General features: G+C 36.0%; 1 protein-coding gene across 1 annotated transcript; it reads left to right on the top strand.

The window, feature by feature from the left end:
- Positions 1-8,550: 8,550 nt before the first annotated feature.
- LOC131526099 (transmembrane protein 74) lies at positions 8,551-11,711 on the top strand. The gene is made up of 2 exons (XM_058754210.1): positions 8,551-8,755; positions 9,742-11,711. The coding sequence occupies exon 2, from the start codon at positions 9,768-9,770 to the stop codon at positions 10,644-10,646; it is 879 nt and encodes a 292-aa protein (XP_058610193.1). The 5' UTR covers positions 8,551-8,755; positions 9,742-9,767; the 3' UTR covers positions 10,647-11,711.
- Positions 11,712-11,940: the final 229 nt, after the last annotated feature.

Raw genomic sequence — 11,940 nt, 5'->3', positions numbered from 1 at the left:
TATAAGAGTAATTGACTCATGTGGGACAGCACAGTTGCTCTATTATGAACATGAGAAAAGCTCTCCTCCTCACCAACTGTGGTTATGGCATACAGACAGAAGAGACCTTATCGTGCCAAGCCACTTCAGCATATATTTAGGGGTCTGTTTCCAAGGGAAACTGAGAGAGGAGTTCACAACCCAATTAGCTGGTGGAGTGGCACCACTGGGACAATGTCACGATTATGTCAAAATTGATTGATCCATATTCTTAGACCTTTCGTTTAAAACAGAAACAGTTCGAGCTGAATGACGTTTTTAAATGATCTTTACTATCACCGGCTGACCAGTGCTATGTGGTTTAAAACTACGTCCCTCTTGTAAAATGTGTGAAATGAAGACTACTTAAAATGCAAATGATGTTTAGTGTCTGGCAAAGCAACATAATGCATGTGGATGGAGAAATTCAACTCCACATTTGTGCTTTGCTGCTACCTTGTGTCAAAAGAAGGAACTGCCAATGAATGAGACTGACATGCACTGTACATGCTTTTGATTCAACCTTTATGCAGATGTGCTAAAAAAAATACATATTATCATTGCAAAAAAACTATTGCATATAAAACATTTATTTCATATTTAAAAGAAAAACTTATAGATAACTTTGCTTTGATGTTTCTGTTCAATTCATTTTAAAAATGTGTAGTTGGATCATTTCTATACAATATATTTTAGTATTTCAATCATATATTTTTTATATACATCACAGTATAAAAATTAAGTGAACATGGAAGTAATTTTTTAAAATTATTTTAATACTTTGATTAGAGCCAATGTTGCAATTCTGTCATGTCATTGGGCGCCATGCACATCTAACATGACAAAATGTATCAAGAAATTCTAGGAATTTCTTTTTTTCCCCTTTCTTTCTTTTCTTTTTTTTTTTTTTTAATTCCCTAATAAAAATGACTGAAAAGAAAAGGTGAATTCATTTCTAGATTTTTTTTTTCCCTATGGCCTCAATATTACTTTTAAATTGTAAATATTACTTTCCTGTTTGTATTTTCCATTGTAATGATATCATGACATAATCCAGGAAGTGATATCATTTTGGAGTGAGAACAACAGAAGAAACCTAAGTTTTAGCATAGGATTTGAGGAATTATGTGATGTTTTCTGATTCATTTTTCTCATCTTAAAACTTTCCTTTCTATTCGATAACACTGAGAAGCATTGATTGCAAAATGCTTAGAATTCACAAAAAGCTGTTACCAGCAGCAACTTTAAACCAAAAGTGTTCATTTAAAAATCAAGTAGGCCTACTTAGTGGGTAAAATGTCTGTTATGTTATGTCAGCAAATTTACATTTAATTGTATTAATTTAACAAATGCTTTCATCTAAATTGATTTACAAATGAGGAAAACCATAAGCAGTTTGTCATAAGAGTCAACAATATTCGGAGTACACAGTAAAAGTTTTAAGTAGGCGTAAACTAGATTAGTATAGTGGTGCGATGCAAAAAGAGGAGAGAAGGAGTGAGAGAACTTTTCGATATATTTAAAAAAAATAAATAAAAAAAATAAAATCATTGTATCTCTATTTGCATACTCCTACCTACTGTATAGATTTATTTTCTGAATTAATTCACTCCCATAGACTATTTTGCCTTTTTTGCTCATGATTGTAAGTTTCTTTAAAGGGGTCCTATTATGCTTTTTCACGTTTTGAATTTTAGTCCGTGTGTAGTGTGTATGTTTGGGCATAAAAAGATCTACAAAGTTACAAATCTCAAAGTCCACTCCAAAGGGAGATATTTCGTTTTTTAAAAAAATCCCTTTTCAAGAACTACAACGAACGGCTCGTTTGGACTACAAAGTTGCTTTCCTGTATTTGTGATATCACAAAGTGGTTCATTAGAATATTATTAAAATAAATCCCACCTGCGGAAATTCTAATGGTTGGCAGGTGGAGAGAACGCTTGGTTGAGCACTGCACGTTTCAAAATTGAAACCCGGTGCGGGTGTTTTTATATCACTGTATTTCTGAAGGAAACCGACTGTCTTCAGAAAATGTTGGATGTCATTTTCATTTCATCTTGCATGCAATGTCTGATAAAGCAGCGTTTGTGAGCAATATTATCTGTGCTATACCGGAGGCCGCACTTTCAGGACCGCAGTTAGATGCTACTCTTTGTGAGGGGAAACCTCGCTCTCTACTCCAACAGCGCCTCCTGCTGGCAGAGAATTAATTTGCATATATATATATATATATATATATATATATATGCCGCCACAAATAGTGTAACTGTGGGATTATGGTATAAATAAATTCAACTGTATAACAGTTTCACTGCAATTCATGTTATAATGTTAGAATTAAAGAACAATAAACATAATACATATTACCGTTGCACTTATCTGTACATAGTAAATGCAGTTATTTGTAAACTGTTGTTGACATCCCATCTAAAACCTGATTTAGCCACAAAAAAAAACAATTAAGTTACCACTTTAATATGTCTTGCAATATCCATGCGTGCAAAGGTTCTGGCGATCCTCTTGTTCAGTATTCTCAGGGTCGGAATTGATATGGCAATATTGACGAACTTGCTGCTTTGGCAAGGGGCGGGGCAGTACTGAAACGCCGTCAAAGCTGTTCGCCAATCACAACGCACTGGGACAGCTAACCAATCACAACACATTTTGTTTTTCGGAAGGCGGGTCTTCATCAAACCCGGAACTAATCGAGCCGTTTGTGCCAGGCTGGGGAGAAAGTTATTTTGATAATTTAAATTATGTGAAAAACAATGCCATTTTCAAACCACCAAGCATGAGAGCATGTTCTAGTACATCCCCCAAAACAAAATCAAGACTTTGTAAGAGAGCATAATAGGACCCCTTTAAGTCGTCTGATAGTCCTGGTGATATACTGATAGAGACTTTCTTGCAATATCTTTTTACATTTATTTATTTAGTCCTTAATTACTGACATTATTTTTCTTTGCTTGAGTGAGCATATTTTCCATACTTTGTTCAATTACCTTCCCAGAAGTGATCTTGATTATCTAATTTTTAAATTACTGATGTTTTAATGTTAAAGCTCCAGCCAGAAAATCATAATACGAAATTTTTATCATCATATCTCATTATAGTATCATTAGAACTAGAGCACTTATTCTAAATTCATATTCTCATTACATTGTTGCTTCACATCTATAGCTGAATATGTTACTGTTCCTATAATTCAGCAGCTGTCGGCTGGGTTGTAACACAGGTCCAAGTGTATAAAGTGGGTCTTGGAGTTAAAGGCTCTTTTAAGGGCCATTTCCCGGAGAAATAAGTGAAGCCAAAAGCAGAGACCCAGTGTCTGTATGGTTTAGCAGAATCCCACCAGAGTCATGACTCAAGGCCAGGCATTAACATCACTCTCTGGTTCAACCCTTTTCCTTTCCGTGGGAAACCCTGAGGGCTTGTAAAGTAAAAGAACTGCTCTGCAGCCTCATAACGAAACCTTTGCACACCAAGCTAACGCAACAAGAAATGCATTTGATGATCATGTAGCCTACCTTATTGTTCGTCTAGCTAAAGTTTACGTTGTTGAACTGGGAATGCACATAATGAACAGATGTATCGCTTGAGCATCTGAGTAGACTTATTCAGAAACTGAGTTCATATTTGTTCGTAAAACTTCACACAATACATCAAAAAGTTCACATTAAAATGTATTCAGCTAATTAAAATATAAGACTGAAAGCACATATGCACAAAAATCCTAGTGGCCTAGGAGTAAAATATGTGTATTAAAAATTACACTTTATTTTAAGGTATCCTTGTTACAGTGTAATTATACATTTAAGTACTGAGTAATACCAAAGTCTCTTTAAGACTTTAAGGGTATTCTATAGTCTTTGGTAATGCTAATTATCTAGCCTACTATATGGTTAGGATTAGGCTCAGGGCTACTTGCATGGAGGCCCCATGCATAATTTATTGTTATTATAATAGTAAGTACATGTAACGTCTAACAAGGACATCGTAAAATAAAGCGTTACCGAAATTATATAGCCTAAGTAAGTAATTCGTTTTTTTTTTGAGTAATAATAGCCTAAATAAAATGAGAATGATGAAATACATACTGCACATGTGATTCACAGCTAGCAAATGATAGGTATGAAATAATACAATGATTCTTGTATAGAAAAAAAGTATTTTCAAACTGGCGGGAAAGAACATGGTTTGGGTGCATTTTATGTTACTTCCTGAGTGAAAGTGCTACTTCATTTAGAAAAATAAGGATTCGTCAATGTTAGTACAAGGATAAGAACAAATTTTAGTGCGTACACACCTGTATCGGAACTTTTGCGTTAGAACCCTTTTCTGCAAACATACACACTTTGTACAAAACTATTAGCGAAAGTCGAAACATATCAATTTCTATCACCTACACTGTTAAAAAAAAAAGAAAAAAAAAAAAAAAGAGCCAACTTAAAATTTTAAGGCAACCAGCTTCAGCAGATTTTTGAGTTTGCTCAACTTATTTTTGTGGGAGATTCTCAAATTTTTGTTGTATAAACTTAAAACAACAAGTTGAGAAAACTCAAAAATCTGTTGAAGCTGGTTGCCTTAAAATTGTAAGTTTTGAATAATTAAAACACGTTATTTTTAAGTGTGTGTATATATCTCAAAATACAATCACTGATATTGCTGAATATATGTACTGTAGGCTACTTCAGGCTACTCATGGCCCTTTTGGTTAGGGTAGGCCTACATTGAATGTGTCTTGTCTTATCAGTCTCAAATCTGTCAGAACAAATATTTTGCAGAAACCAAAAATCAGGGCATGCCCACAATATCTTTCTGAAAACCTCCAGCGTGTATCTTCCCATGGTGAGAGACACACACACAGATCTGGTTATGTCAAAACTTTCCAGAGACTAAAGGTCGCTTTTGTGTGTCTGTCCCTTATGAACAGAAGGGCTGGAGTCTTAAATGTCTCATGCTGGCTCCTCCATAGCTATTCTTAGCTGTGCTCTGTTACAGGCCTTATTACAGAAAAGATCCATCAGCAGAAATGCCACATCATACACCAGCAGATAAACAAAACACACAACGCAGTGGGAAATAAAGTGTCACTTCTTACTCTTACAAGTTCCAAACAATCCTTAGGTTTATGCTCTCAAATACGACGTAACTGACAGTAGCTGCTAGATATAAAATTCTCTGTCTGGTTGAAAAGTGTCAAGCATATGATGTTTCATATTCTGAAAGACAATCCCACGTTTCATACTGTGCGCAGATGGCAAACATGTTTTTGTCAATGTTCTGTAACTTGATTATTCTTGGATCAAATAAATAATCTGAAACATAACCCAAAAAAAGTTTTCTTGGATTGCTCACAAGCTATCAGCAACACAAGGCATCTCAATGCTGCTTTTCTTTTATTAATAATCACAGTTCATTCTGAAAAAAAAGGCAATTCAGCCTCACCGGCCATCTTCCCAGAATGCACTGGGACATTAATAATTAATATGGTTGCATTATTTTGCCGATTTTATTTACACTGTTGTTGTTTTTTGTTGTCAATGTTCACTGATTTTCTATTAATGTCAGGATGTTTCTTCCTTTACTTAAAGTGATTGGTGAGTTGATTGTAATACACTCATTGTATTTCATATTCCAGGTCAAGAATTGCTCACCAAAAATAAAAATGTACTCTCCCTCAAGCCATCCAAGATTGGAACTGATTTGGAGAAGTTTAGAATTACATCACTTTCTCACCAATGGATCCTCTGCAGTGAATGGGTGCCATCAGAATGAGAGTCCAAACAGCTGATAAAAACATCACAATAAAGCCACAAGTAATCCACACGACTCCAGTCCATCAATTAAGGTCTTGTGAAGTGAAAAGCTGTGTGTTTGTAATAAACTAATTCATCATTAAGACGTTTTTAACTTCAAATTGTTGCTTCCAGCTATAATATGAGTCCATAATACTGCAGTGAAAAGTGGTCTTGCTGGATCAGGTGAGAAATATGCACAGATCAAGCACACTGTTTACGAGCAAAAACAGTCCAAACAGCTCTAAACAAATATTCTGGTGGATTTTGACGTGAGAGGAACAGGATTTTTTCACTGGAGGAAGAGTCGGTATGGATTATGGACTCATATATTAGCCTGAAGCATTGGTTTAATGGTTTTACAAAACACACAACTTTTCACTTTCTCAAGGTGTAATTGACTGATTGAAGTCCTGTGAATTACTTCTGGGTTACAGTGATTTATCAGCTGTTTGGACTTTCATTCTTACGGCACCCATTCACTACAGAGCATCCACTGCTGAGCAGGTGATATAACACTTAATTTCTCCAAATTATAGGAAGTTTATTTAGTGGGTTTTTTTTGTCTCAGGGTGTTCATGTGATCATGTCAGAAGGTTAAATCAAACACTTTTTGCAATATGTATGTCGAAAACATGAGATGAAGCACATTGCTTTAATGCTTACTTGCATGTGTGTAAAAAAAATAGCATGTGTGAACCGACTGTTAGAAATGTTCTATGATGTTCACGCTTTGTCAGCTAAACTGTGAGCATTGCAGCTCTCATGGCTGATTTTGAATAGAGGCCATCTCAGCTGTCATTTATGGAGACGTCTCTGTGCGCTTGCTGCTCCTTTCTCAAGTCATCTTAATGCAATGTGTAGCCCATGGTAGAGAGAGACGTAAGATCTGAACACACAGGGGGCAAATTCTCATAAATGTCAATTTCACAGTTTACGCTCTAGTAATGTTCCAGCCTCTGGAGCATAGCAATGTCTTTCATGTGTTTTAACCAGCTGATGTCACCAGTCTCGTTTAATTCAGTGCTCTAGCAGCAGCAACGTTCATTAGTACACATTGAGCTTTCACTGAGAAATCAGTGAGGCGCACACTGATTATGACCTATGGCCACCTAAACATACGCTACACTGGCTGGCATCATGCCAGTGAACAGCAAGGTCATCATGGGGCTTGTGAAGTCATGTGCTTGTCCAGAAAATAAATGTATATATAATGTATAGGCATGCATATACAAGACAGGAGTATTTTTCATAAATCTCAGGTTAGGGCTAATTGTTACACTGATTTGTAAAATTTAGTGTGTGTTATTTTTTGTTACCTTTGTATGTTACATTTTTTCTCATTAATTGTTTTGTGTTTCATAATGCATTGTAAAATTGGTAACCTGCAATTACCTTAAAGAGCTATCCTGATTTTACCCATAAAAATAGCTTTGTTATGAATTAATGTATTTGATGTTAAATAATATTTTTGACTTGAATAAAACCAACTAATGCCATCATTTTTCAGTGTAGATTTACTGTTTTAATTTATCTTAAAATCTGTTATAATCTGGTTCTATTGTGACAATTTACCCCATGCAGTGTGACAACATGCCCCGCTATATGTCAAAATGGTTGAAATTAACTTTTTCTGGACAACAACATTAAAAATACAACAAACAAACAAACAAACAAACAAACAAAAAATCAGTATAAAAAATGACAGCTAGACCCAAAATCTTAAGATCTTAAGAATTTTTCTTGGCAATAACATTGGAAACGTTTTTGAAGCCAAAACTTTAAGGTTTGTGCCAGAAACTGACAATCAAAAATAAAACAAGCAAAAAATATTTAGCATAAAATGTGTGACAACTAGCCCCAGTCTCCCTAATACATACAGTATATTGCATGTAGACTCAGTCTTAAGATATAGATCTTATGACAACTTCCCCCTGTGACAAGTAGTCCTGATCTTCCCTATATACTCATATTTACAATGATACGTTTAGAATTGATAGTTATATATTTGGATAATAAGCATGTTACATTGTGACAACTTACCCCACTAACAGGTTAAAATGTGTTAAATAAAATGATATATTTATTTTTTTACTTGGCAAAACATTGGAATATTTGAGGCCAAGACTGTAAGGTTTGTGTCAGACACTGACTTTCAAACATAAAACAAACATACAAAAAATATTCTGTATAAAATGTGTGACAACTAGCCCCGGTCTCAATTTCCCCCTGTGATAAATAGGCCTGATCTCCCCATGCACACATATTTACAATTATGTTTAAAGTATTGATAGTTATACCTATATCTGGGTAATAAGCAGGTTCCTTTGTGACTACAATATAATGTTAAATTAACTCTTATTTGTTTTCTGATAGCTAAATAAACAGTTATTTTTTCTTCCTTGGCAATAAGCAACTCTTTTGAAGCCAAGACGTTAAAGTAAGTGTCTATACAGAAACCGTCTTTCAAAAATCAATCAATCAAACAAACAAAATTATTCGGTATGAAAGATTTCACAGTGTATTGTGACATTGTATTATGAAAAAGCAATCAAAGATTCATTTCAGCGGATTGGCGTCATCAGATGTTTCCTAAATTGTATTTTCAAAAATGTTTTAATGATCCCATTTCTGGGATAATTAATTTAGGACACAGCTTGGGCACGCAATCTGTATAGGGTGCGTCACAGACATAAATTTCACGAGGAGAACAGCATGAAAGTGTTTGATCAGACTTCATTTCCCCCACGACACTAGTAAACCTCCCTCTCTTCCCTCCTCTCCTCGTCTCGTCTCCCCTCGTCTGTGCAGCTTGTCTTAGATGCTCACGGAGCATTGAGGCGACCTGAGCGCGGCGCGCGGGTGGAACAGGACGAGCTTCGGTTAATTAACGGAGCGCGAGCCCTGCAGGAATGCCAGCGAGGCGCTGCTCGGAGAAGGTAAGCGATGCCTTTATTTTCTGTTTAAGGTGACAAAAAAGACGGCAAAACAGATGAGACATGACACAGGCAACATCTTTTTCTGAGTGCTTTTCATGCTGACTACTTTTTTGAGATTGAAAACCAGAAACGCTTCACTATTCTGTTCGGTGCTGATGTTTACGCGTCGTTTAGCTCTTAAAATTAAATATTACAAGTATTGTTGATTGGTTAAAACGCACTTTTAGTAATATTTTGGTCGTGAAAACGATTTATGACACTAAATGCTAATTATAAACACAAAAAGTAAGTATTCGCTATTTAGCTGGATTTTTCTTTCTTTCTTGTGAATATCGATGATCGACTTTTACTATGAAACATGTAGGATAGACTTCGAAATCTTTGATATAATCGCAGACTTTGATATAATATCATCTCACATTGTTTGCTTGATTCAAATTAAAGTAGTTTAGAAATGTATAACTTATTTGTAAACAATGTAAATGTCAAGTATGATCAGTGCTGTCGTTACCAGGGTGAGTTACAATTGTATGGACTGGAACATATGGACATTTTGACAAGGGTATTTTAAATATCGTGCATAAATGTATTATGGAAACGCATGAAACATAACATACAGCGTGTGTTAGTTACTACAATGGTCAGTTGTGCTAAATATAACCTATACATTGTGTCATCTTTGTCTGTCCAATATAAGTACACTGAAACGTGTTGCAGCCCCTTCCCATCTGGACAGACATTACATTTCTCTCTCTCTCTCTCTCTCTCTCTCTCTCTCTCTGCTATGGATGTTATGTATTAAAGTAAACAATATAACCTGGTAGTACTGTTGATACCAGTTTTTCCATTAACATTTTGACAAAGTATACTGACATAAATTCCATTCCCTCAAAATATTTGTGTTTTATTTAATATTTTCTGTTGTATTTAAAATGAAATGGTTTTATTGCCTGTTATAGATTGTTGTCTTCCTTGTCATACTGCAGGGATGCTATAGCCAGCATGCTATGAGATGAGCATACGAATAGAAGTTCAAATGGCTGATCTTAAAGTCCTCTTTTGTGGTCAAGACGCAGTCCAGACCGATCACCTTGACTGGTCCCTAAAACACCAGCAAAGTCATCACTCAGTGTGTGCAGATGAAAGGGCCCTTTCCAATGAAGAGTGCTGCCAGGCGTATCTGGAGGAGAATGTTAATGAGGCGAACAGGCTTTCAGAACCATGGACAGCGAGTCTGCCAATTGGACGACTCTGCAAACTCAATGAATGGGGATTTGATGAAGAAGTTGAGGTATGTTACGATGAGCAGTTCGAAACAGCTTTTCCTGGTGTGGCTGATTGTACTGACCATAAAGACAGTCAGTTGTTAGCAGAGGAGACCAACTATGACAACTTCAGTTGGAATTCTTCCAAAGATCTCCAAGAAGGCGGCCCAGAATGCTCCCTGCTGTCAGTTGACGATTTCATGGTGGATTCATCGGAAAAGTCGGTGGATTATGGATTTATAGGTGCTGTTACCTTTTTAGTTACTGGGATTTCCTTGGTTGTCATCTCCTACACGGTCCCACGTGACGTCAAGGTGAATCCCGATACCGTTTCTGCCCGGGAGATGGAGCAATTGGAGAGAGAGAACGCTCGGGTGGGTGCTCACCTGGACAGGTGTGTGATTGCAGGACTGTGCCTTCTCACACTCGGTGGTGTGGTACTGTCAACACTGTTGATGATCTCCATGTATAAAGGGGAGATGATCAGGAGACAAGCATTTGCTTACTCCAAGCACCAAGCCAGACTCTACGGCTCTATGAATTTTAGAAGTGGCGCGAGCCCGACCGGTGCTCCTTCGCTTTTGTCTCTTGATGAAGATGAAGGCCCTGTTGAAGTCTTAAGTTGAAGCTGAGATCAGCATCTTGATCAGCATCTCCATATGAAAACGTGATCAAAACAGCTTTGATATACTGTGATCTAGGATGACACACTGGTGTAAAACATAGTTTGTTATACTTAAAAAATAATATTGTTAATATAATAACATCTAAATTTACCTTTAAACTACTACATTATTACTAAATTTGAGTCAAATAAACTTGACTACAATGACTAAACTTTAAGGATCCAATCAGGATAAAATTCTACACTTTTTGCATTGCATTTAATGGACAAAATGTAACATACCAACATGGACTTGAGTCCTGTTTATGTGAAAAATATATTTGTGTGAGTTTGTGCATTTTCCCAAAACATATGTTCATGTAAATATACAGCATGCTTTATAATTGCAGGTATATAAGCCTCAGTTTTTTGAGTATGCAACTTTTTACTATCATAGGATCATTCAACTAACTTGCCAAATGTACATTTGTGTCATATTTAGCCAGTCTTCACATTGGAAAAGGAAATGGCTTTTTCCTTCTTCTATTTTTTATTTTTTTTGGCTTGGCAGTCTTTGTCTGATAGCTGACTTAATCATCAGTCATTGTATGAAAACCTCTCTCCAATCAGGAGGGATGGAGATTTATTCCAATGCCTCTGAAGCCACTCAAATCTATATATTTGCATTCCCATTTACATAAAAATAAACAGCTTTGCAACAGCACAGGTAACGTGAATGCGCACCAGGGAGATTTGAACTAAATTTTGTGAGCTTAGTTTATTTAGAGAATATCTGTGCTTTTAATGCACATGGGATGTAGGAAATGTGTGAGCAGATGTCTCTCTCTCTCTTTCTCTCTCATCAGTGTGCCCGTGTACTAGAGGAGTCTCATGGGAAATGACTGCTCTATGTTTCTCCTTCCCAATAGCAACTAACCCCATTAGAGTCACACATCATAACACGTAATGACCCGAAAGAACAGAATCCAGAATGCAGACCGCAGCAAAAGGCACATAAAAGCATTGTGTAGGTTCTCATCCCCCAAAGCACAAGCTGTCAGAAACAAGTAAAGAGAATTAACCTAAAACAGGCTAATATTTAAGTCAGATGAGAAATCAGTTCCACAAGGTTAAAATCAAATTGTTAAAGGAACAGTTCACCCAAAAATAAAAACTGAAGTTTATTTACTTATTCCAAAAATTACATGAATTCATTTCATCTGCAAAACAAAAAAGAATATTTTGAAAAACTGTTTTTGTGAATACAATAGAAGTCAGTTGGGTCCAAATGAAAAACACTGAATGGATAGAAAATG

The sequence above is a fragment of the Onychostoma macrolepis genome, chromosome 19 (assembly GCF_012432095.1).
Source record: "Onychostoma macrolepis isolate SWU-2019 chromosome 19, ASM1243209v1, whole genome shotgun sequence".
In the NCBI taxonomy this organism is placed as follows: Eukaryota; Metazoa; Chordata; class Actinopteri; order Cypriniformes; family Cyprinidae; genus Onychostoma; species Onychostoma macrolepis.
Note: the sequence above shows the minus strand (reverse complement) of the source record. Positions and strands in the feature narration are given on the sequence as shown.

Coding starts and splice junctions, on each gene's coding strand:
- LOC131526099 (XM_058754210.1), top strand. CDS start 9,768: ATGAGCATACGAATAGAAGTTCAAATGGCTGATCTTAAAGTCCTCTTT.